The sequence below is a fragment of the Cucumis melo genome, chromosome 10, assembly GCF_025177605.1.
Source record: "Cucumis melo cultivar AY chromosome 10, USDA_Cmelo_AY_1.0, whole genome shotgun sequence".
Classification (NCBI taxonomy): Eukaryota; Viridiplantae; Streptophyta; class Magnoliopsida; order Cucurbitales; family Cucurbitaceae; genus Cucumis; species Cucumis melo.
In genome coordinates, this window is record NC_066866.1 from 10,520,500 (window position 1) to 10,548,078 (window position 27,579).

Below are 27,579 nucleotides of genomic sequence, written 5' to 3' on the forward strand. Positions count from 1 at the left end.
TTTTTGTAAGAGTTGTTAGCTTTTAGATAGTTGATAATAAAAAAAAAACACGTCAACTACAATGACAGTGGCTTCTTTTAGCTGTCAAACGAGACCCAAATCACAGGAATGAAACAATAATACAAAAACTAAGACAAGTAACATACATCATTCAGCCAATAATAATATTTTTAAAACAAATCCTGGAACAAACAGAACATGTCCAAGAAATGGGCCATAGCAAATAGAAACAAATGTTCACGGTACTGAAAAGACGCCAGCCTGCAGGTACAATGTAAAATCCAAATTTCTTATGTTAGTTTTACTCGGATATACCACAATCTATTCATTTAAAGTTGAGTTTAATGATAGTTTCCTTTCTTCTTTTTTTTTTTTTTTTTTTTCCTTTTCTTTTTTGGGCTCACTCCCTTTACTCTCAAAATATTTATTTGAGTCCCAATACTTCTAAGTTTTAACTTTGGTTCTTTTTTGTCCTACTTTCAAAATGTTCTCTTTACTATTCAATTTTGAATCATTTTTGTTAGAAGTTTAAAAAATGGGTCACTTTAAAATGAAACGAAAATACCGAAGATAATTACTTTTTAAAATTAAGAACCAAAATGAATTAAAACAATAAAACAACAAAAATGAATATTTTAAAGTACAGAAACTAAAATGGATCAAAGTTGAAAGTATATGAACTAAGAACATCTTGAAAGTATAAGAATCAAAACGAACCAAATTCTAGAATAAAGGGACCAAATAAACATCTTTTTTGTTATCAAGATTCGAACCAGAGAAAAAAAAATGCTACGTTTACTTGAGCCTTTCAACTTTATATTCAAAATTTCTTATATTAGTATTTTAATATCAAATCAATATGCCTTTAGCTTCTAGATTTCATGGCACTTTGTTATATACGAGTAGCTTGAGAAAAATAGCTTGGTTTCTCACATTTGTCACAATAAATTTATCGACGAAACCTAGGGATGGTAGCAGCCATTCAGAAGAATATGTTGGTTGATGCTCACAACTGCTAAATGCAAGATGTTCGTCTGAAAGGCAACAAAAAAAAGTATCAGATTGATGATGGTGAATAAAATCACATTCCACTTTTGAGCATAATAAGTAATTCAGACCTGAGTCTCGAACAAAAACTCTGTGCGTGACAAAAGACTGCAAAAACCCAAACAAAAGAATCTCTTTCACAAGTAATTTTAAAATATCACCCGGACCCTGTACTATGGAACCAGACTAAAATGGAATAAAATTTATATACATAATGGCATCTTCACTGAAATTTCACAACTAGTCTTCCTTTTTTTTTTTTTTTCTAAAACTCAACTTGGATTTTCAAAGCACTTCATAAATAGATAACAAAATAAGAATTTTCAAAAGTGGGAGAAGTTATAGATTTTGAAAAGCAAAAAGCAAAAAGCAAATAATAATTAAACGAATTTTTAGCTTTGCTACCTCACCAAAACTTAAGACAAAAGTTGTCCCCAAACCATTGTTGTATATTTTAGGGAAATTATTTTAAATAACAAAGCTTATTAAAATATTTACAAATATAGCAAAATATCACAATCTATCTATAATAGACTAAGATAGACTACTATATGTGTCTATAAGACCAAAATAGACTACTATAGACACAGATTAGTTTATCTTGGTCGATCGCGGTTCATCATAGATAGATTGATATTTTATTATATTTTGTTCATTTTGCTATATTTGAAAAATAACCCTATACGTCTTTAGAAATTAATACCATGATGTTATTTAACTTTGTAAATGTCCCCCTGTTCATTCAAGCAATACTTTATGTTTCATGGTTGAAGACTAGTTATTTATTACCTGCCATGCAGAAGGCATATACTCTCGGTACAAACCTAGTCCACCATCGGGTTTCCCATGCCTTAATTCTGACTCTGATAAAGATTTATCACTGACAAATTCACCAGGGTTAATATGTCATATCATCTAAAGAAGCATAAAAACATAAATATTGAAACAAAACGCCCATAGTTTTACTATTTCTCACTGAATCCAAGTTGGAGGTGTTAATAATATAAAAGGCGAAACTAATGTTGGACCAGTTAGTTGCAAATTCTCCCAGAACTTGAAGATTAGTTGAGATCTACATTCATATTCTAATGTTCAATATGATAAACCAAGGTAGAGATAACCCTTATGCTCCTAGTACATTTAAACTGAAACATACAATTGTTGTTTCATATCAATACCTAACAATTTGATCAATTTGAAAATCAAGGGCACGCTAGCATAACATCATTCTCTTTATTCTTGATAAAAGAAATAGTGAAGTGAGTGGTTTCCTATCCAAGAAAAGAGAATGAGAACGAAGCAACAAAAAAGTGGACTAGAATGACGAAAGAATTGGTGATACGTAGGACATCTTAGAACTCCAAATATGCAAACAAGTCTTCAAGCAATTTTATGCATAATAGTCGTAAAGAATTGCAACAAGTCGTCAAGTACATGACCATGTGAAAGACGCAGGCAAATCTATGGATCACTAAAAGTGAAATATACCAGTTGAATTGAACAGTAAAGTACAAGAAACATAATTCCTCAAGAGTTAAGACTATGTCACGTAATTTTTTGTTTCACAGAGAAAGAAGTCACTTACAGCCTTAAACTCACCGTCTAACTACGTTGGAAGATCTATACCCAAAAATGGTTGCTCTTGAAGCAATAACAATACTCGGATGCACCAGTAAAAGCTTTCTAACCTCTTCTACTGCAGCTTCTAGCACATTTGCAAGAGAAAAGCCTTTCCTGCAGAGTAAATATCTAAAATAGTCAGAACACTAGGAGTACAATTGTACTTTGCTGGAACACATTATTAATCAGAAAATGTTAAGTGCCTTGTTAAATAAGCTATATGAAAAAGGAAAGTTTGAAGGTTTCGAGGTAGAAAAAATCAGCATTCATGTCCGCTGCCTTCCATTCGCTGATGACACATTAATTTTTTGTAAATACGAAGATGGAATGCTGGAAACTCTTAAGAAGACACTTGAATTCTTTGAGTGGAGCTCCAGGCAGAAGATTAATTGGGAAAATCTGTGCTTTTTGGTTTAAACATGGAAGAAAATGAGCTGTTTGAATAGGCATCAAAGCTGAACTGTAAAGACTCTCATCTTCCACTCTCTTACCTAGGGATTCCCCTTGGTGGTTATCCTAAGCAAGCTGTTTTTTGGCAGCAGGTAATTGAAAAATATTCAAGGAAAATTGGAGAAATGGAAAAGCTACAATCTATCAAGAGGAGGTCGCGCCTCTTCATGTAAGTCAGTTCTTTCCCATATACCCACAATATTATATGTCAATTTTTTTAATGCCGACAAATGTGTCTCAAACAATGGAGCGTTATTAAGAAACTTCTTTTGGGATGGACACTTGGGAGGAAAATTGATTATCTAATTAAATGGAACATGGTTTCCTGAATGCAAGAGGAGGAGTTAGAGGATCGATCTTTTGATCAAGAGAAAGCCGAATACCCTAATGGATTGGGGACAGACCTACCCATGTTATTCCTCTCACCAGAACCCAAGAGGTCTTGCAAAGAGGCCGTTGAAGATCTCCCACTAGAATTAGCTCCATTCGTAGCTGTATGCGAAATTTAACTAATCTAAGAAGGTGATTAGAATAAAGCGAAAGTATGAAAATCATTTCGTGGAACACAAGGGGCCTACTAAATGAATCAAAGCAATTGCCTTGAAAAGATCATTGAAGTCCACCGATCCTGCAGTGGTTTTAATTCAGGAAACAAAAAAAGAAGTTATTGCCAGTTCCCCAATCAAGGCCCTTTGGAGTTAAAAGGATATCAGTTGAGATTTTATAGAATCAGTCGGTAGATCAGGGGGAATTCCGAAGTTATCAAAGTAAAATTTCAGTGTCTGAAGTTATCAAAGGTATACGCTCTCTCAGTCAAGTGCACCACTGTATGCAGAAAGACTTGCTAGATTTCCAATGTGTATGGCCCAACATAAATACAAGAAAGGAAGCTCATCTGGCTAAAGCTTACGTCTCATGCAACCTTTTGTTTAGGTGCTTGGGAGGAGATTTTAATATTAATATATTGATCCAAGAGAGATTTCCAATTGAGAGGCAAACCAAGGGAATGAGAAAATGTAACAAATTCATTGTGACACCAATTTGTACGAAATTCTGCTATCTAATGAGAAATTCACATGGTCTAGAGAAGGCAGCGTAATTTCCAAATCCTTGTTGGACGGATCCTAATTACTTCTGATTGGGACAAGATGTTTGCAGACACCAGAGTAACAAGATAAGCAAGATTGTGTTCAGACCAATTCCCCATATTGTTAGAAGCAGAGGCTTAACATTGGGGCCATCTCCTTTTCGTTTTAATAATAGCTGGTTGTTAGACAAACACTGCTGCAGGATTATTGAGAACTCCCTGGATTCAGGCAATCACCAATGCTAGTCAGGCTTCATTATTTCCTCCAAACTCGGTACATTAAAAACCAGCTTAATACATGGAATCTGGACAGTGAAAAAGAATGGAAATTCTATGAAGAAAGCATACCGAAAGCCTCGGCAAATGAAGAAGACAAGGATGACTAGCTGGACTCATTACCAGAGGACAGTAGCTTGAAAGCAGACCTATTGGAGCTGTATAGAAGGGAGGAAAGAGATCTCATACAGAAGAGTAAACTAAATTGGCTTAAGCTGGGAGGCGAGAATACCAAATTTTTCCATCGTTTTCTATCTGCCAGAAAAAGAAGAAACTTGATCTCAGAACTAGTAAATGACCAAGGGGTTCCAACTTCCTCATATGTGGAGATTGAGATTTAATTATTTGACTTTTACAGGTCGTTGTACACAAAACTTCTCATGATGGTTACTTTCCATCCCCCAAAAATTGGGCCGTAGTCTAAAAAGACCAGAATAAATGGCTGACATTGAAGTTCTCATTAACAGAGATAAAAACATCTCTGAAACTCTAGAGGAAAAGTAAAGTGCCAGGATCAGATGGTTTCATGGCAGAATTTTTTATTAAATTTTGGGATAATTTTAAGAACGACTTCCAGTCCTTTTTCAATGAATTTTTTCACAACGGGAAAATTTTATATGTCTAATGAAGAAAATAGAGGAGGCATGCAAGGTAAAAGACTTAGGCCGATAAGTCTTACTACTCTGACTTACAAACTGATTGCAAAAGTGTTGGCCGAAAGACTCAAGAAGATTATGCCAAGCATCAGACTGTATAGAGCAAAAAATGAAGTGGGAGTATAGAGCAAATAAGACTTTAGACTTTAGGCCCATTATGAGATTCCCTCGAAATGAAGTGGTAGAAGAGTATGGAGCAAAAAAGGAAAAAAAAAAAAAAAGGTGGCGGATTAAACTGGACCTTGAGAAAGCTTTTGATATGGTTTCCTAGGAATTCTTAGAAAAAGTAATTGTTGGTGATATATAATTAAATTTGCCTTCAACCACCAGCTTAAGCTTTTAGGTAAATTGGTGGTTTAATATGGTATTAGAGTGGGACATTAAACAAACCTAAACAACATAACTAATGATGGAAACTAAACAAAAGGGACAACCGCCAGTTTTAGTGCTGCCGTCGATGCTCGTATCAACGTTGCGATGGAAGAATGGTTTTGCCGCATTTAGAAAACACCGGGAAACATAATTCCGCATAATTTCTTGTTGTCTGTGCCGCCATAAAACATCCACGCGCCAGCCCATTCTATTCGGACGCCACTGGCCGACTTAACTGTGCCACCCTCATCTTCATCCGCGGCCTGTAGTGTCCCCCACGTGCCGATTCATGTGCTGCCACCTAGTTCCGGCCGGCCACCACCGCTTCTACAGTCAAATCCGTATGCCCTGCACCCACTGTTCTTAGTTATCATCTCAATGTTAGGAACTCTCAAATTCACTCAATATTCGAAGTTGGTGAACCTTCGGCACATTTCAACCCTAACGTGCAAGTTTCCTCTTCATTGGGAATAGCTCAACAACAACTGAAAGGGCTTCAATAACAAAGTGCAGCAATTGAGGCTACCCTAGGGACAACATCCAACACTCCTGTATTGATGTATTCTGGGACTCCGGTATCCTCGTTCCCTACTTTATCCTCTTCCTATGTGAATGCTAGTCCCAACCACACTTGGAGCTATTGTCCAGTCAGGTATCCCTCAGCCCTTTAGTCTCATTAGTATTGATGGTAAGAATCCTCGGATCTTGGACTTTGGTGCCACAGATCATTTAACTGGTTCCTCTAAACACTTTGTGTCCTACATTCTGTGTGTTGGGAATGAGAAGATAAGAATTACTGATGGCTCCTTGGCTCCCATTGTCGGGAAAGGGCAGATTTCTCTTTTTGACAAGTTCTATTACACAATGTGTTGCATGTGCCACGAATTTCATATAATTTTCTGTCGATTAGCAAGATTACTCGTGAATTAAACTGCAAAACAACATTCTTACTTGATTCTGTTTCTTTTCATGACTTGAGCTCGGGGAGGATGATCGGCACTGTTCGACACAAAAGGGGTCTTTACTTGCTTGATGATGATGCCTCCTCTAGTAGCATTTCTAGGACAAGTCTTTTATCTTCCTACTTTACCACTTTTGAAAAAGATCTTATGTTGTGGCATTTCCGTTTAGGCCATCCCAACTTTAAATATATGAAATACATATTTCCTCATCTCTTTTCTAAAGTTGACGTTTCTTCTTTAGCTTGTAATGTGTGCATAAAAGCTAAACAACACCGAGTCTCGTTTCCCTCGCAACCCTATAAACCAACCCGACCTTTTACTCCTATCTATAGTGATATTTGGGGACCATCCAAGGTCACTACCTCCTCCGGGAAATGATGGTTTGTGACTTTTATTGATGACCATACTCATCTTACTTTGGTTTTCATGATCTTTGACAAATCCGAAGTTACCTCTACATTCCGAGACTTCTATCACACCATAGAAACATAATTCAATACAAAGATTGCAATTCTGTGGAGTGATAATGGTTGTGAGTTTCAAAATCACTCCCTTAACGAGTTCTTATCCTCTAAAGGAATTGTTCACCAAAGTTCCTGTGCTTACACCCCTCAACAAAATGGGGTTGCCGAACGAAAAATTGTCACCTTTGGGAAGTTGCTCCTTCCCTTATGTTGTCAACTTCTCTTCCTTACTATCTCTGGGGTGATGTCATTCTCACTCCCGCTCATCTCATCAACTGCATGCCCTCCTATGTCTATTTCCAGACACTGTTATATTGCCTTAAAGAATCCTATCCATCCACACGTCTCATCCCAAACTTCCTAGGGCTCAAGCTTGCGTGTTTGTTGGGTATCCTTTGCACCAACGAGGCTATAAATGCTTGCACCCATCTTCACGTAAGTACTTCGTTACCATGGATGTCACCTTTATTGAAGATCTCCTTTTTTTCTTGTTAGTCTACTTCAAAGGGAGAGTGTAAGTGAAGAGTCTAACTATATGCTTCCCTTAAAGTCTACTTGTCCTACTGTGGTTACCTTACCTGACCCTAGCTCTCACAGTACAGTCCTACCCACAAATCAAGTCCCTTGGAAAACCTAATATAGGAGGAATCTCAGAAAGGGAATTAAGTCTCCGGTTGTTCAGATGGCTCCAGTCCAAGATTCTGAACCAATAAGAGATCAAGGTATGACTGATTCCATTAACTCACATAGTAATAATAAAGTGAGTGGGAATGACAGGTCTGAAACGAATTCAACTGACTCACATACTGATAGTAAGGCAGGTGAGAATTACAGGTTTGAGACAGCTGTTCTGGAAGATATGGGTGAGCAGGGCACTATGATAGGGTCATTATTGATACAGAGGATAGGATTGATGAGAACGAGGTTGCTGCTAAACATACTGAAAACGAAACTAAAGTCAAACAATTCTAGAAATACTAGCAAGTATGATCCTTCTCTTGATCTTCCTATTACACTGAGAAAAGGTACTAACTGCTGAATTTTTTTTTTTGGACATCCCTCTTTGATCGGTAATAATCTATTCTTGAAAAAACTTTGGTTACTTTCTTCTTTCTTGGAATTTCATTGGTTTCTTCTGAATAGATGTGAGTTGTTTGGTAACTAGCACAACACTCAAAGGTCTCTCTCTCACGATTGTTGTCAATAAGAGTTTCTTGGTCTCCCACTGGTAGCAATTGATGTTGGCCCAAGCAGTCGCTCTGATGTAGCCTAAAGAGATAAAAGGAGAATTTTCTGCCAAATGTTTTTGGGAATTCTGATTTAATGTATGTGTGTGTGTATAGAAAGAGAATTAAACAATTTACAATTTAAAGGCATTACCTGTTGTGACCCCATGGAGGCAAGGATGATGAGATACGATCGACCCAATGATAAGCTCCAATACTAATAAGAAAGAAGAAAGGAATGATTCCCAAAATCAACATTGATATTTACAATTGACTATTTAATAGAATTAAGCAAACAATTCCATGGAACATTGAGCAAAAGGAAAAATTAGTAATTCTAATATATGTTCACCTCAATATGAAGATTTGGTCATATTTGTTAGATATTATATTAAATTTGCCTTCAACCACTAACTTAATCTTTTGGATGAATTAGTGATTTAAGATAGTATGAATGCAGGTGGTCCAGAGAGGTCCTATGATCAAACCCCTGCAACGTTATTTCCTCCCCTATTTAATATTGATTTTCACTTGTTGAGTCTTTTTTTATATTTCAAGCCCACAAGTGGGGGGTTTTAGATATCATATCCTTTTATAATTTTCATATTAAATTTGCCTTCAACCACTAGCTTAAACTTTTGGGTGAATGAATATTATTGTTTCATACGTCAAAAATATTAGTCTTTTTATCTCCTATTATGTTTAAATATCCTTTCCTTTTATAATTTCCCTAATTAGAATTTCTATGGAATTATAGTTACTCACTACTAGATCAATTTGACAAAAAGAAAAGAAAAAAATCCTAAAAATAACATAGTATCAGAGTCATCACAACCCTAGCATTGATCGCCATCTTCATCAACCACCATCTCCACCTCTAGTAATGTCATTCTCACCAATATGATCAATCTCTATCACCATCATCGACACTCATGAGCTTTAGCCAATAGTCATGCTATCTTCATCTTGAATGCAAATCCCTTCCTCGCTCTTTTTTATCATGTTTGTAGGTCAGTGACAGATCCAGAAAATTTATTGACAAGAGGTTTTATAGTTCAGTCAAAATAATTTATAAGTGAGTGGTTCTAAAAGTTAATAAGATTATTGACTTTTGTACATCACAATTGTCCTCTATCAGATTTCATATTTTGGAATCGATATATAATAACTTCATTATCTATCTTATCAAATAAATCTTTATGAATATATGTTACAAGACAATCATTCATCAATTGGTCTCCCATTCGATGGCCCAACTGAGCCTTTATAATGCTCATAGCAAAAAATGTCCTCTCCACGGTAGTCGTTGTAACTGGTAAGATCAATGCTAAGGTAAGCAACTGATAGGCTAGTGGATAGACTTTAACTTTAGTTGTTATCACCATTTTTTGAGAAAGATCACTAATACTTGTTAACTCAACAAACATATTATCTGAACGCACATCAATAATGTAATTTTGAAGTTGATTTTCAAGAATAACAAGCTTCGTAGTTGAAAAATCTCTAGGATAAAATTGTGCAAGGAAAATGAGTTTTTGTCTATCAAAAGCAGTAAATGAGTTGCTCGGATTGAGAAATGCCACATAAAGAAGCAACTCAGTACTTTTTTTAGTGAAATGATTATATTTAACTCTTGAAGTTGCATGTCAATAACTACATAAAAATTCTCAACATGATAATAATGTATATTTGTGATTTCTTGAGATTTTTGTCTTTGCCTCCCTCGAACGAAAAATGTATCATCCATTTTAAGCATTAGAATACCATGCTTATTACAAAAACTTGAAATTTCGTCAAACAATGATTGTCATCCTGATTCTCTCATCGACTGTAATCTTACTTTACAAACCTTGACCAAATTCATTGCATTCTTTGTAGTGCTTGAGATAATGTGATTCCCAAGATAGCTTTCGTAGCTTTTTTGTAACTTATCGTGTTCCTTTTCCTACCAAGTGTTTATTTCCTATTGCTCCTAAGATATTTCGTTGTGTCTGTTTTGTTCGCAACGTTTGTCCTCATCATACTAAGTTAGATCCCAAATCCTTGAAGTCTATCTTCTTGGGTTATTCACGTGTTCAAAAGGGGTATCGTTTTTATTGTCCTACCCTTAAATGGTATCTTGTTTCGCCTGATGTTGCATTTTTTTAGAATACACCCTTTACTTCATCACCATCGAGTTTGTGTTAGGGGGAGGATGACATGTTTCAATTTGGCTTTAGTGCCTGCTCCTCATCCTTCTTAAGGATATTTGGTGAAACATATTGGGATGAAAACCTTGCCGTGCACTCATGTTTCAATTTGAAACCTTCTAGGAATTGAAGGAAAGTTTCCAACCTTGTTTTTCCTCTCCCGAGAGGACATGAATGAAGGATCTACCTCCTACACGAGGCCAAATGGTGTATCTCAAAATCCAACCTTTTGTGGCTCTGAATTTAGATACTTCTTTCATTCCATTTTCGACCTTTTCTTTCTTGAGAAAGTACGAATTTTCTGGTTTTTGGCTTAGTTCTGAAATAACTTCTTGGAACCAACAGAGTTGGAACTTCGTCTATAGGCAGGGTTTTGTAGGCATCCACGTCTACAACTTGGAATAATCCATTTTCATACCAAATATAGAAAAAGAGAACTATTTTCCAGTTTTCTATTTTCATCATTGATTCTGATAGAGTGGTCAAAATAAAATGGCTAGACGATCGCGGAAGAACTGAGAAAGATGAACGGAGGGGAAGAGATGGCGCGGAGAGGAGGGAGAAGAGAAGAGAGAGAGGAGAAAACTCACCACACCATCCTAGACCACACACCTCGACTGAAACAAGAAATCAAGCACCCAAAGAATATAATCGTTAAAATTCATTTTGAATTTTGGACTGTATTTTTAGAAATACTTCAAGTGGTACTTACCAAGAAGAGGCTCGTTTTTTTTTTCAAAAAATGATAGGGACCTAGTGAGATTTCATGTGTCCTTTTGGGCTTCAGTATCGAAGCTTTTTAGTAACTATTCACGGGAACATTAATCTTAGTTGAATCCCCATACTTTAGTGGGGCTCTTTTTTGTTGTGCTTTTTTTTTTTTGTATGTCTTTGTATTCTTCCATTTTTTTCGATGAAAGTTGTTGATTCGAGTAAAAAAAAAAGAGGCTCGTTCCCGTTTTGAAAAAGAAAAAATGGCATGAAAGTGAAAAGAAAAAGTATATATAAACACATATAATGCATACATCTTCACCGTCTCAGGTTTATGAAATGTATCACAAATAAGGACAAACTGAAAAATCTATCTAGCAGGAGACAAACCACAAGGTTTCAAATTTTTTTAGTACAAACCTGTCGATCACAAGTAGATGTAACCCAACTCCAAGGCCGTCTCTTTCTTTTTGAAGTTTATGATGCATGGTCTGAAAGCCAAAAGCTCTAAAGAATTATATAGAGAAATTTATACAATGGAGGTTGAACATAATTGTGGAGAGCCAACTAAGAGTACTGCAGCTGATAAAAAAAACAAGATATAAAATGCTGGAAATCTGAATCAAAACAGTGGAATTTTTTAAGAATAGTTGTGTAACTTTTAACGGCAATCAGATTTTTGGAATGCCAGTCAGGTTTTAAAATCAATTGGAAGAAATGTACAATTTGAGGGTTCAATATAGAAAATACGCCACTTGTAACTTCCGGGCTTCATGGTAAGGTTTTTTCTTTTATAGAAGCATCAACTTTTATTGAGAAAGAATGAAAGAATGCAAGGGCATTTAAAAAAACAACCCTTCTGCAGAAAGAGCTTCCAACTCAATAAAATGTTACCAGGGGATAAATTACAAAAAGTTGACTTTGAAACCGAAGACCACAAAGGAACAAAAAACCTCACTAAGGATCAAACTTACACTTGGGTCCTCCAAACCACTTAAATTTGAGAGAGTTAAATTTTTTTTCCTCATAATATTCAAAATATTGGTCTTCTTATATAGGAGAAAGACCATTTACAAATAAGGAAAGATTAAAAGCAATAAAGGATAAATATTTGACAATAATAAGTATGTACAAATATAAAAGTTCCAACACTCCCCCTCAAGCTGGTTTGAAGATGTATTCCATAGCCAGATTGTCAATCAATCTATCAAATTGTTTCTTTGGAAGGTCTTTAGTTAGGACATCAGCAATTTGCTCTAATGTAGGAAGATAAGGAATACATATTGTTCCTGCATCAATTTTCTTTTTAATAAAATGATTATCAACCTTGACATCGACAATTTGCTTTGATGTAGGAAGATAAGGAATTCAAATGCCTTGCACCTCGTGACACACATTGTCTTTGGCTTGTCTTCTTCAACAAATGGCACTTGATAGTATCCGTTCGCAACTCTAACTTCAAGAAATATTTGGCTCTATGCAGGCAATTGAATAGGTCAGTGATTATAGGAAATGGGTATTTGTTGCGAATCGTGAGATTGTTCAAGGCTCAATAGTTGATGTATAGCCGTAAGCTTCCACTTTTCTTCTTTCTGAATAGAACTAGGGCATAGGGAGCTTTTGATAATCTGAAAAACCCTGCATCTAACAACTCGTCCAATTGTTTCCTAAGTTCAGCTAACTCCGGTGGTGCCATACAATATGCATTCTTGGCGGGCAGTTTTGCCCCTAGTAGCAATTCAATCTCAAGATCAATCATTCTTCATGGAGGTAGAGACTTAGCAAACTGTCTAGCATAATATCTCAATACTTCTCTAAGACACATAGAATTTCTTCGGAAACTCTCTTTCATAGTTTTAGACGATTCAACCAGAATGCCCTTAAACGTGGGTTTATCATGGGCAAGGCCCCTCTTTAACTGAAGGACCAAAATCATTTTTAACCCATTCGGCTAACGAATGTTTGACCGAACAACAGAGTGTAGATCCAGGGATCACCAAAGGCTTGGCGAGGGCAAAAATTTCATTCCCAATACAATATCAAAGTCGTTTGTTTTCACAATCACGAAATCGATAGGGCTACTCCATCCTCCCAACCTTATCATTGTTCGTTTCACAATTTTGATGATAGGTAAAGTGAAAGAGTTTATGGCTTTCTTTCTCCATGCATCCTTTTCCCGACGGAGGTTCAACTGTCTAGCTTCCGTCTCTATCATGAAGTTATGAGTTGCACTGACCATGGTACTCTTGATCGGTTTCTGGTTGATCCAAGTGTCAACATACATTATACCCTTTTCCATAGGCCGGTTTGTCTCTCCCACCTTCTTCTGAAGAGACGATACGAATTTCAAGGCCCAAATTCTAGAACTCTCACCTTCCTCGGTCTGAGTAACTTCGCCATCTACTTGACTTGCCTTGTCTTCCGAGTCCAAAGTTCAAGAGGCCTAAAAGGCATTGAAGGTTATTCGATTCGGACATTCCATCACCATATGTGGATCCTGGCATAGGTAACAAAATGGAGGACATTTATATGAGTTTTGATGATTAGGTCCTCGCCGTGTTTTTTCCGTATTTTTTTTTTTGGAAAGGCTTACGATTGTCGTCATGAGAGTTGTTGGACAAATCAAACTCCCATTTGGCAGCTGCATAAGCAGAAGGGAGGTCTTGTACTCTATGTTCGTACAACTTGGTCTTTACCCACGATTTTAGGCCCTCAACAAAGAAGAAAACTGTCTCTCTGAAATATCACGTATGTCTAACATCAGTCCCGCGAACTGTTTCACATACTCCAGAATGTTGCCTATATGCTTTAGTCTTACAATTTACGCCAAGCTAGGATTTCAACATTTTGGAGGAAGAATTGTGAGCAAAGTTCCTTCTTCAAACTGTCCCAAGTATCTATCATGCAACGCCCTTCCTAAATATCAACATACCAGGACCTCGCCCATAATTTTGCATCCTCAACCAAATGCATAGTTGCCAACATCACTTATGCTTCTTTTGTGACTGTGTTTGTTGCCTTGAAGTATTGCTTGAGGTCAAAGATAAAGTTCTCCAAGTATTTTGCATCCCTTGCCCCTCAAAAGGGCTTGGATTCAGGAATTTTTATTCGGTTAACCTGAATCATTCCTATTGTTGGAGCGTGACTTGCCATGGCTCGCATCGTGAGGTTCACTCTCGTGCTCACATCTGCAATCTCATTTCTAATGACATTGAGGGCAACTCGAAAATCTTCCGACATGCCATTTATCATCTCTAGGATCATCTTTTGGGAACTATCTAACTCGGCAACATGCTCTTCTATATGTGCAACAGAGCCCATCAAGTTGTCTCCATGCTCATAGTTTTCAATACTGGTAGTTTTGCCTCTAAAGTGTCAACTCTTGCCAACAATTCAGTTATGGGTAATCCGTTGAGGCAACCAGTTATGCATCAATGGCGTTGGCTTTCTCATAAATTTCTTGTATACAAGTTTCTAAGAAGTGGACGGAATCAAGAATTTCTAATAGGTAGAGTATCTTCTCTTCAAGCTCTACTAGTCGATCCACATGGAACTTGTCCATCTATTTCATTGCAGACATGTTTGAGTCTTAATCGTCATGGACTCAACGAGGTCCTGATACCACTTGTCTCGATTGCAACCTTTCATACACAAGATAGGCGATTGTGCAACACTTGCTCTAATTCGATGAGTAAGTCAACCGTATGATATCTGAAAGTCGAGGACAATCTTGGTATATGATGCGGCCTCCCTTCACGTTTTGAGAGAATGATTTTATAAAATGTGAATGAGAAAGAAAAGCTTGGTAAACATCATTAAAGAAAGTCTTAAAGACTATCAATTGCAAGAAAGCTTAGATTGCGAAGAGTACAACAAAACTTAGTCGGAGATATGACCCAGTGGGTCTCCTCTATAGTACATTTTAAGTAATCTTAAATGTGACAGGCTAGCACATGCAAAAGTGCGAGCAGTCACTTACATGGAAACCAACGTAGAAATGAAAACTAACTTACTAAACTAAATACATGGCATATAAATGAAGTGGTTGAGAATGGTTTGGCCACGCGGCCATAGGTACGTCCACCCTTGACGAGCATGCTTAATACACATGCAACCCAAGAGCATGGAGGCACTCCATGATGAAGGCACATGCGGGATGCGCTTCGACAGCAATGGCTAGAGCACAATTCTGCTCTCCAACAACGCAGCAACGCTTCCATGCAACCCAATCTGTTTTTCCTCTCTTTTTCACCTTTTACCTTAGGATTTCATTTTCTTTTCTTTTTTTTTTTTTTCTTTTTAAATGAAGACAAGCTTCTTTAATAATAACAAACTCAAGGTACAAGAGAATTATACAATGGAAGTAATAGAGAAGCCTAGAAAGAGAGATAAAATAAAGGATCGGTAGGCACACTTGGACATCTCAACTAAGTTGACGCCCCCTTAGCACCATCATAATATCCCAAAAAAGAAAAACAAAAGTCAAGTGAAGATTGAAAATATCAGTACAAACCAGCCAAACAGGACAAAATTCAAACCGAAGAAGAAACATATAAAAAAAGAAACAAAACAAAACCAAATACACTAGAAATCAAAAACTTGTATTCTCCCTTAAGCTGAATGGTGAATGAAAGCAGTCTAGTTGAGACAAATATCTTGAATTGAATAATCTTTGAACTCAGCACTCAAGGAGCAACATGATGTCACATTCCTTCTTTACGTGTCCAAGATGACAAACCAACCCCTTTCCTTATCGTGAAAAATGCATTGGTTGCACTCAAACCAAATCTCAACCAACAGCGCCTTAACCATATTGACCCAAATTAGAGACAGTTTCTTTGATAACAAGGACCCCCTCAACAGCTAAAACACATTGGAGCTAAAGGATCCATCAAAAACTCATACTACTTTGAACAAAGAAAAAATGTTATACCAGCATTTAGGAGTAAGGGCATAAAATGAATAAGTGTATTAAATCCTCATTGTCCTTTAAACAAAGAGGACACACCGTTGGCATTAAGCACTTATTGGAAAGTTTGCTTTGCATAATCTCGAAGCAATTAAGAAGAACGACTGCCATAACCCAAGGGCTGCTGGTTTTCCAAAGAGCTTTATGGCAAGCTTTTTCCAAGGGGAAGATGGAGAGAGATGAGTCGAAAGGGATTTGATGGAGAAGTGACCCGAGGCATCTAAGGGCCACATCCTACCATCTTCCAATTCTGTCAATCTCCTTGAGGATAGAAAGAGAATCTCGGATTACTTCATCTTACAGCAATCTTCGGAACACTATAGACCAAGAATTTGTGTCACTATCCCAATGGGCAGCAACTGAGCTGGTAGGTAGCAACGATATTCTGAAAAACTGAGTTTCTAGAGGGATTTCTCCAGCCCATGAATCTGCCCAGAATGTCACTCTTCTTCCACCACCAAGTTTGAAGGGTGCCAATATTTCCACCTTTTCCCATTCTCTTGAGATGTCGACCCAAGGGCTTCTTAAACTATTTCTTGATTTGCTTTGAGTACGCCAATCAAATGTTTCTCTGCCATGAATGCTTCTGAGCACTTGCCTCCACAGTGCAGTATTTTCCTTCATGTACCTCCACCCCCATTTAGCAAGGAGAGCCATACTTTTATTTCTGATACCTCCTAAGCCCAACCTCCCATCCAACAGGGAAGATGTGACCTTTTTTCCAAGACACAAAGTGGTTTATTTTGCTACCAGAGTTCCCTTCCCAAAAGAAATTTCGAATTAACTTTTCGAGAGCAAAAGCTACATTTTCTGGAATGGCAAATAGACAAGTAGTATCGGAAGATTGGCCAAGACCGAGTTGCATAAGGTTTGTCTTCCACCTCTTGAAATATTGACTTTTTCCATCTATCCAATTTTTTGTGTACCCTATCAATCACGGGCTGCCAAAAAACTTTCTGCTTAGGATAGCCTCCCAATGGAAGACCTAGGAACAGAAATGGGAGCTTTTTCACTTTACAACATAATTTTCCAGCCATATGAAGTAGCTCATCATCCCCCGTATTAACTCCACTAAGCGATGACTTGTCGCAATTCACTTTCTGACCCGAGCATCATTCAAACAGATTTTTTTTTAAACGGAGACAAGCCTCTTTATTAATAATAATAAATGAGACTAATGGTAAAAGTACAAGAGTATTATACTAAGAGCAAAATAAGAAAAGGACAAAATCATCCAAACAAACTACACAACGATGAAAATCGGGCTATACAAAAGGGAAAAAACGACCAAAACAAACAATCACAAAGCACAAGCTAATAAAGCAAAATCCATCAGAAAAATTGAAACTAAACAGAACCAAAACAAATAGATCTAAATACAAAGCGTAACAAAATATCTCTCAAAAGGAAACATTCGAATCTAGAGACTAGCAAGAAGATGCAACCGGCAATCTTGAAGCTATCATGCCAAAGTAGTCCAAAACCCAGAAGAGGCTCGAAAAAATCTTTCAGAATATCATCATCAACAAAGTGGCTTTACTTGCCCCCCACATGAAGACAAAAACCCGGACAAACTAAAGATGGATCAAATTCTGGAAGAAGACATTTAAACGGTTGAGATAAGTTTGGCTTTCTCATGGTCAGGCAGTGGCCTAACCAGTGGAACTACATGCCATTCATTTGACTGACACATGGCCTTTTGGCCAAACAGATCTCCAAAAGTTGAAACCCTTGGCTTTTAGGATGCAAATTGGGCAGAAGAAGACTCAGACATTCACTACCAGACACATTCCAGCCCAGATTTTCTCATCTTCTACCTTCTTCCTCTTCCTCAGACTCTAATATTCCACAAAGTATTTCAAAAAGCAACAACAAAAAAAAAAGTCTCCAGTCAACAAGTTGCTATGCCCACCTATCAAAAGGAACCCCTAGTCAACAAGTTGCTCTTCCTTCAGCAACACCTTAACATCCAATTCTTAAAAGACAAGGTTTGCTATTCCAATTGATAACACATCTCCCAGACGTGTAGAAGTATTAAAATTTAATCTTCAAAGACAAGGTTTCCTTCTTGGACTCTTGAATCATGACTACATCCGGGCTGTAATTTTTTATGAACTTTTAAGGGCTGCACGTTTGGAGAAATCATTTAAATCCCTAGTGTTCCAGGAGACAATCTTCATGATAACTAGGAGAAGGAATAGGATGGCTGCACTTCTAAATTAAGCCAAAATAATTCCTCAACCATTGACTATTGATAACAAATCCTTAGGCAGGTCTAGGGGAATTTTATTTGGGGGGAAGCCATCATTATTAAGCAGAACATGAAGGTCCATCCCTTCAATTTCTTAGCCTAATTTAAGGTCAAACACACTGATAGTACCAGCTGATTCTTCACTACTAACATTGATGGAAGAGGAAATTGCAAGCTGGTTCTTGAGAGAATTATCAGCTTTGAGATGCCTTTGTATTAGAAATGGTGGATTTAGAAAAATTGAAACACTTAGATGTACAATCAGCATTTACCGACCTGACGAAGCATTCAAGGGCCTGAACTTTAGAGCTGTACACTTCCAGAAGATTTGGGTTATTGGCAGAAACGGAGTGCTTGATGGGGTCGTTCTGAAGAGAGTCCAAAGGGGGGACTTTAAGGTGACAAACCCCATTTAATTCCGATTTTAGTAGGGCAGTCCACACATTGTTGAAGGAGGTTTGCTTGTGGATATACTGCCCGAGTATTTTTGGAACATGAGAGGATTTACTACCTTTGGCACACTTGAAACAGTTGGAAATATTGAATTCTGAAGAAAAATGGCCCCCTGCACTAACAGAATGTGAAGTTTCTGGCTCTAAAAGGTTCTGTAACGTTTTTTGCAGTAAAAGTGTCGAGTCTACAGAAGTTTTTGGACAAAATTCGTAATTACTCATAATGTTTAAGGCAACCCAACATCCATGAAGAACATTTAGGACTAGACTTTTTTACAATGCAATAACTTTTCGAGGAAATACCAATGTACTCCATTCAAAGCTTTTTCAAGATCTAATTTTAATATCCAACCTCTTTTCTTTTTGGCGCAGTAGTCTTCAACAACCTTATTAGCTATTAGAATCGGGTCTAAAATTTGCCAACCTTCGATGAAAGTACTTTGGAAAGGGTTGATGATTGAATCCATAACTAGTTGGAGCCGATCTGCTAGCACCTTCGCAACCTCTTTGTAAGTGAGGTCGTGAGGCTAATGGGTATAAAGTCCTTTGCGTGAACCGTATCCTTTTTCTTTTGAATTAGACAAATAAAATTTTTCTGGTCGCAAGCATTTGAACTTTCCATTTCTATGAAAATCATCAAACAGTTTTTTTGAAGTTTCCTTTAAGTTTTGGCCAATGCCTCACTAGAAACTCCGTGGTGAAGCCGTCCAGCCCAGAAGCTTTATTTCCACCAAATAAAATCTGGTGACAAGTGATATGTTTTGATTGGTAGAAATGCAAGCCCAGTCAGTAATAAAAGGTATGCATCTAACCCCAAGAATTCTTTTCTATAGGACTTCATAAAATCCCAATAAAATCCTCTTAATATCATGAAGACTTAGTTACCACCCCTTGCTCATCCACCAGCTCTATGATTAGAACTCAATAAGATTTGATGTATAAAGTTTAATTAGGGCTTAGGCTTTGGTTAATAATTAGGGTGCTGCCATAGTAGAAGCTAGTTAAGTCATGTCAAGCAAGTTCGTTGTGAAGACATAAATTGAATGTTTGTTAATCTATAATTTTAATGATCGAAAGTGCTTAAGAACCCATTTGCTTCCACAACTAAATCTTCCAATTTATAGCTACTCTTCCCTTTTTCTTTAGTTTCTAGTACTTCCATCTATGAAATTTTATCTTCCAACCCCCCCCCCCCCATTTAATGGGCTAACTAGTGAATTGGCTTAACTAAACTACATGTGCTTCCCTGCGAATCGACCCGGATTTACCACTTTTACTGCATTTTAGTAGTATTAGTAGTAAGTTTTGTATTTTGATGAACGAAGAGAGGTTTACGACACCGAATCGATCAAACCAATCAGAAAGAAGAGAGGCAACCTTCATCATTTCCCTATTGGATAAATGAAAACGAAAACCAGAGGAAAAGGCCAAAGCTTCCTGACCAAACCAAAAAATTAGAGACCAGTAAGCTTGAATCCTTACTTTCCTTCATCTTGATCTACCTCTAGGAGTTCAACCTTAAACTGCTCTTTTGGTTTCCCATCAAGGAGCAAATTATGAAGAATTTGGCTAGTCGAAGAGATTTCAACCATGGAGGTAGGTTGACTCTTTGTAATTCAGTTTTTTCTGACATTCTATTATACTGCATTCCAATAACTTTTCAAAAAAAATATCAATTTATACCCCTTGAGAGTTGTATCAATGAGTCTTCGTAATTCAGTGCTTTCTAGCATTATTTGAGATTTTGGCTTCCAGAGATTTAAATAGAAAGGGGAAAGCTCATGGAGCAAAAGAAGCAAGCTCAAGGAGCAAAAGAAGTGAGAAGAGAGACCAATAGAGAATGTTGCATTGTTGCTTCCCCTTTTATGTAATTATAGCCTTCGTTTCTTTTTATAAAAAACCAACTTTCATTGAAAAAAAATACTGAAAGATGGCATACAAGAAACAAAGACCACAACAGGGAGCACCCTAGAGAAAGTCCCCAATCTAACAAAATATGACCTAGTCTACAGAAGGACCTTGTCACCGACGCCTAAAGAGAAACATAAAAATTCACAAAGGACCAAATATCAATCAGATCCCACTTAATCCCACTAAAAGTCCTATTATCTCTCTCCCCACAAATATTCCACACCAAACATGGATCGGATCATGCCTTCCATTAGAAACTCTCTTTCCCCCAAATGACAGATGGAGAAGGAACTCCCTGATCATGTCACTAAAAGATCTGTGTTGGGGTAATTCTGACGTCAAACATTCCAAAAAAAAAAACTACTAAACATAATTAAAGCTCCAAAATAAATTATTTGAATCTTCTTCCATACTCCAACAAACAATGCAACAAAAACGGCCCAGAGACAGCATCTTTCTCGAGAGCCTATCCAAGATATTGATTCTTCCATAAACAGCCAGATAAAGAACGTTATCTTTTTTAGAATTTTCACCTTCCGAAGAACCAAGAAAAAACAAAAAGAGGTGAGGGCATGAAATTAAAAGAGTTCACACAAGACCCACTACTTTGATACCATGTTAAATCACCATTGAACCTAAAACTATAAGCTATGAAGTTATGTAATTTTAACATTTTTACAAATAGTTTTAACATCTTTGGCTTTTAGATTGAGCCTTTACTCCCTTCTTTTGTTACTTCATTTATCAATGAAATTTGTTTCTTATAAAATTAAAAAAAAAATGTGAATGAATGAAATGCATGCAGAAGGCTAATTTTCTTTTAAATAAGAATATTCTTACCTTGAGAGTGGCAAGAAATTCAAAACTGTCATAGCAACGGATGTAAAAGAATCTTCTCAAGCATGTAGCATATAATGCATCAAAATTTTCCCCATCTCCTGTATTTAAGGATCCTAGAAAAAAATTGCCCTAATTTTAGCACATAAATCTTAGGTATAAAGTTTGCTGAGAGCACACCACAAGGATTCCTTGGTTCTTATAGCGTGACTTATCAAACCAACATCCTTCTTTTTCATAGTAAAAGCAAATCACAACGAAGTGACAATACTAATACAAGACTAAAAACAAAGGTCAATAACTTTGTTATAAACGCAAATCAATATTTCTTTTTTAAAAAACAAGAAACAACTTCTCATCGACGGAAAAAAGAGGAAAATGTTCAAAGGATAAAAACTCCCAAAGGGAGGGGGGAAAAAGAAAACCAGAAAACAAAACAAGATTCTAAAGCAATTTCAATCAAAGAGAATGCCAAGTAACAAAAATACCCATCTAAGAAGCATAGACACAAACACAAGACATGATCCCGGAAACTACACAACACGGGACATGAGCATCAAAACGACACGACACACCAACACGTCAATTTCAAAAAAAGCAAGGACACATACAAGTTTGGGGAGGCTCTTTTTTATTTTTTACTTTTTTAGGATCTATATAAATTTAACCTAAAATACTAAATGCACTCCACTAAAAAATGCATAAAATGTCTAGTTAATTAACTATTATAGTAGATGAAATATTTAGGTTTTTAACGTCAATTTTTTATGTTTAAGTTTTATTTTTCATTTTAAAAAAGGGGGTTTTTCTTTTCATTTCCTTTTTTTTTTTTTTTTTAGAAATGGAGACAAAACCTCTTTATTAATATGAACTCAAAGTACAAGAGATTTATACAAAAAGAGCAATAAAGAAGTTGTAATCAAGGGAGTTCTAGAGGGATCAGGAGGCACACCCGAACATCTTAACTAGGTTGACACCCCCATAACGCCAAGAATCATATCCCGAGTAAAAACATAATAAATCCAACAAAGATAAAATAATAAAACATCCAGTTTGATATAATGGTCCAGAAAACAATATGGGACCAGAAAAAACAGCAAGAAACAATAGGGGAGGCCCAAATTACAATCTCAAAGTTAAGGCTACACAGGAGCAACCCTTCAGCATGAACTGTTTCCCATAAAGAATCAGCTATCAGAGTATCATACTGCTGCATCATTGACCCAATGCTCTTTATATAGCTAACCAGCTCAACAAGGGCTTTCCTTTCTTCTGCACTATAATTTCGATTCTTTTATCTTAGTTGAATGAATATAGTTGGTTTAGGCTTTAAATTTGAGTCCGACATAAAAGGTTGCCATTTTCTCTTAAGAAAACTTCTCATGTGTGTCCAAGAAGTGTCACTGTGTGTTTGACATTAAAAAATTTATAAAAGAATAAATAAAAATAGGACACTAAAATTTGTGTGCGGGTGTATTGAGCATGCTCGTCCAAGGTGGATGTACCTAATGGTTGCATGCCCAAAACCACCTCAACCACCCTATATTTATGCCATGTATTTAGTTTAGTAAGTAGTTTTCATTTCTATGTTATTTTCTAGGTAAGTGACCGCTCGCACTTCAGCAAATGCAAGCCTGTCAAATTTAAATTGTTTAAAATGTACTATACAGGAGACCCAACTGAGCCTTGTTATACTCTTTGCAACCTAAGCTTTCTTTGCAATTGTCAATCTTCAATCCTTTACTTAATGATGTTTACCACCTTTACTCTCTCGCGTTTTATAAAACCATTTTATCTCAAAGCGGTAAAGGAGACTATATCATATAGCAAGTTTGTCTGCGACTTTCAGATTTCGTATGGCTGACTTTCTCGTCGGATTAGAGCAAGTGTCGTACAATCGCCCGTCCGTGTTCGAAAGGTTGTGATTGTGCCAAGTGGTATCAAGGCCTTATTAGCTCCTTTCCAATTGAGATTCGAGCAAATGCTTTACCTAGTAGAAGTTCCTAACTCCGTCCGCTTCTTAGAAACCCGTATACAAGAAATTTCTAAGAAAGTCAACGCTACTGATGTGGGACCTCAACGGATTACCCATAACTGAATTTTTGGCAAGAGTTGACACTCTAGAGGCAAAAACTATAAGAATTGGAAAGTACAAGCGTGGCAATAGCTCAACGGGCTCTGTTTCCCATATAAAAAAGCATGATGGCAAGCTAGATAATTCCTAGAAGTCGATTCTGGAGATGGTAAATGGCATCTTAGAAGATTTTTTAGTTGTCCCCGATGTCGTTAGAAATGAGATAGCAGACGTGAGCACGAGGGTGAATCTCACGATGCAAGCAATGGCAAATCAAGCTCCCACAAGAGGAGCAATTCAGGTTAACAGAATAAAGATTCTTGAACCCAAGACCTTCTATGGGGCAACGGATGCTAAAGCCTTTGAACTTCATCTTCGACCTCAAGCAATACTTCAAGGAAACAAACACAGTCAGAGAAGAAGCAAAAACAATGCTAGCAATTATGCATCTTGCTAAGGATGTAAAACTATGGTGGAGGTCTCAATATGTTGATATTCGAGAGGGGTGTTGTATGATAGATACTTAGGATAGTTTGAAGAAGGAACTCTGCTCGCAATTCTTTCCCAAAAATGTTGAAATCGTAGCTCGATGGAAATTGTGAAAACTAACACATACATGCAACATCCAAGAGTATGTGAAACAGTTCGCAGGACTGATGTTAGACATATGTGATATGTTAAAGAAAGACAAAGTTTTATGTTTCGTCGAAGGCCTAAAACCATGAGCAAAGACCAAGTTGTATGAGCAGAGAATCGAAGACCTCACGTCTGCAAATGCTACTATCGAACAGTTGTTTGATCTGTCCAACAACTCTCAAGATGTGAGACATCACCAAAATTTCACATCTTGAGGAAACAGGAATAATCGTTCTGTAAGGCCCCCCATATTACATACATACATACAAAAGGAAGGGTAGAATGGTAAACCAACATGACAACAATGATGAGGGAATAAAAAGAACATGATCGTGCGGGGTGGGCCCAGGGTGAGAGAATGTTGGAAAGGCCTATATATAGCACCTTCTCGGGATTGGGTAGGTAGGTTTTATTTTGGGGGATATTACCTTGAGTAGGTCGGCTGCTGTAGCCGAGGGTTACCCTAGAATAGGCTGCAAAGTTGGTATATTATTCTACTGTTATAGTTTTGTTGCTTTGATATTGTTCTTTTCTACTTGTTAAGTCTTATGAATGTATCCTTTGGCATTATAAATAAATAAGTACAGAGTGTTGCCTCTGTTTTTTGCCATTAGAGTTGGGTAAATTAGTGTTTATTTGTGGGTAATCTAACAAATTGGTATCAGAGCCATTAGAAACTGGGGGTGTTCACAAGACAAATGGTTCAGCGACAGATGGAAGAAAGGGTCGATGGAACGGAAAAGGAAATCCTGAGTCTAAAGGAAATGATGCTCGAAATGAAGAAGGCGGTTGAGCGTCTGGCGGATGAGATGAAGGAAAGCCAAAGTTACAAAAAAAAAAAAAAAGAATCGGGAACAACGTCCGACGGCTCGGTGATGAAACCAAAAGGGAAGGTGGATGAGACTGAGCTGATAACTGAGACAAATGGGACAATGATAGACAGAAGCAAATACAAGAAGTTGAGATGCCGATGTTTCTGGGAGAAAATCCAAAGTCATGGGTGTACAGGGCAGAGCATTTTTTTGAGATCAATAATCTGCTTGAAGCTGAGAAGGTAAAAGTGGTCGTGGTCAGTTTTGGCCAAGACAAAGTTGATTGGTATCGCTGGAGTCATAATAGAAAAAAAGTGGAATCCTGGGAGGACCTAAAGAGCCGGATGTTTGAATTCTTTAGGGATTCGGGACAGAAGAGCTTAGGGGCAAGGTTGATTCGAATCCAACAAGATGGTTCCTACAACGATTACGTGAAAAAATTTGTGACCTATTCAGCTCCGTTACCATATATGGCAGAAAGTGTATTGGTAGACACTTTTGTGACGGGGTTGGAGCCTTCCTTACAAGCTGAGGTCATCAGCAGGCATCCCCAAACGTTGGAGGAGTGCATGAAAGAAGCACAACTGGTAAATGACAGAAACTTAGCTTTGAAATTGACTAAAATGGAGCTGAGAATGACAGAATGGGACGAAAGGGGGTCGTCGAAAGGCAAGAAGACAGGAGAAAATGAGAAAGTAATGCCGCGTAAAACTGATTTTCAGATGAAGCAAATTACCATACCTATTAAGGGTCATTTCAAGAAAGGAGAGCCGCCTGTGAAGAGATTATCCGATGCAAAGTTTAGAGCAAGGTTGGACCGAGAGCTATGTTTCCGATGCAATGACAAGTACTCCCCAGGACATCGTTGTAAAACCAAGGAAAAAAGAGAATTAATGTTCTTCATAATGAATGAAGAAGAAGAAACTGAGGAAGTGCACAGCAAGGATGAAACGACAGAGAGAACTATGGAGCTAAAGAACTTGGAACTCACCGAAGACACCGAAATCGAACTTAAGACTATGACCAGTCTAACCTCAAAAGGTACCATGAAGCTCAAAGGTTGGGTAAGACATAAGGAGATTGTGGTGTTGATCGATAGCGGGGCGACCCATAATTTTATCCACCAGGCCTTAGCGGAAGAATTACAAATGAGGCTGGAACAAAATACCCAGTTTGGATATACTATTGGGAATGGGACTCGTTGTAAAGGAAAAGGGGTATGCAGAAGAGTAGAACTGAAGCTCAAGGAGATCACTATCATAGCAGATTTTCTAGCAGTAGAGCTGGGAACCGTCGATGCAGTGCTAGGAATGCAATGGTTAGACACGACAGGAACCATGAGGATTCATTGGCCTTCCTTGACGATGATTTTTTGGAATGAGGGCAGACAAATTGTTCTTAAGGGAGATCCCTCCCTCGTTAAAGTCGAATGTTCGTTGAAAACGTTGGAAAAAACATGGCAAGATGACGACCAAGGGTTCCTATTGGAGTGGACGAACATGGAGATGTCAGCCGAGGAAGATTATGAGACGGACAAGGAAATGAAAGGAGATGAAACCGACATACCTATGATCAGGTTTTTATTACAACAATATGCGGATATCTTTGCAACCCCCAAGGGTCTCCCTCCCAAAAGAGAAATCGATCACCGTATCTTAACAATGCCCGACCAAAGACCTATTAATGTAAGACCATATAAGTATGGACATGTCCAGAAGGAAGAAATCGAAAACTTAGTAGCTGAAATGCTACAAGATGGGATCATTCGGCCTAGCCATAGCCCCTATTCAAGCCCCGTTCTATTGGTTAAGAAAAAAGATGGAGGATGGCGATTTTGTGTAGACTACCGGAAGTTGAATCAAGCCACAGTCTCCGACAAATTCCCAATCCCAGTAATCGAGGAATTATTAGATGAATTACATGGAGCAGCTGTTTTCTCGAAGTTGGATCTCAAATCGGGATATCACCAAATTAGAATGAAGGAGGAGGACATAGAAAAAACGGCTTTCCGCACACATGAAGACCACTATGAATTTCTGGTGATGCCGTTCGGCCTAACGAATGCCTCAGCAACCTTCCAATCCTTGATGAACCAGGTTTTTAAACCCTTCCTTAGACGTTGTGTATTGGTATTTTTTTATGATATCTTAGTGTACAGCAATGATATAAGTGAGCATGAGAAACACCTAGGGATGGTTTTCGCTGTGCTAAGGGATAACCAACACTACGCAAATCAGAAGAAATGTGTCTTTGCCCACTCTAAAATTCAATACTTGGGGCACCATATATCAAAGAAAGGAGTGGAAGCAGATGAAGAAAAGATTAAAAGCATGGTCAGTTGGCCGAGACCTTCAGATGTATCGGAATTAAGAGGGTTCTTGGGGTTGACAGGCTATTACCGAAGGTTTGTTAAAGGTTACAGTGACATTGCGACGCCCCTCACTAAACTCTTACAGAAGAATGCATTTAAATGGGAAGAAGAAGCCGAAACAGCATTCGTGAAACTAAAGGTAGCAATGACCACTATACCCGTATTAGCATTACCGGATTGGACTCTACCCTTCACCATAGAAACAG

At 37.5% G+C, this 27,579-nt stretch overlaps 1 protein-coding gene across 4 annotated transcripts in view; it reads right to left on the reverse strand.

Moving 5' to 3' along the window:
* LOC103496670 (DNA repair protein XRCC2 homolog) overlaps window positions 1–27,579 on the reverse strand; it is a 35,105-nt gene continuing 7,526 nt past the window's right edge. Inside the window, exons 3-10 of one of the 4 annotated variants that reach the window (XM_008458614.3) lie at window positions 21,484–21,596; window positions 11,481–11,551; window positions 8,315–8,377; window positions 2,647–2,781; window positions 1,837–1,927; window positions 1,119–1,155; window positions 934–1,034; window positions 1–261 (exon numbers count right to left, since the gene is read on the reverse strand). In XM_008458614.3, coding sequence (XP_008456836.2) covers window positions 238–261; window positions 934–1,034; window positions 1,119–1,155; window positions 1,837–1,927; window positions 2,647–2,781; window positions 8,315–8,377; window positions 11,481–11,551; window positions 21,484–21,596 — 635 coding nt within the window. In that variant the 3' untranslated portion in view covers window positions 1–237. Of the gene's footprint in view, window positions 262–785; window positions 1,035–1,118; window positions 1,156–1,836; window positions 1,928–2,646; window positions 2,782–8,314; window positions 8,378–11,480; window positions 11,552–21,483; window positions 21,597–27,579 lie in introns of those variants that run through there. The other 3 variants (XM_008458616.3, XM_008458613.2, XM_051091494.1) reach the window with 3 other exon arrangements.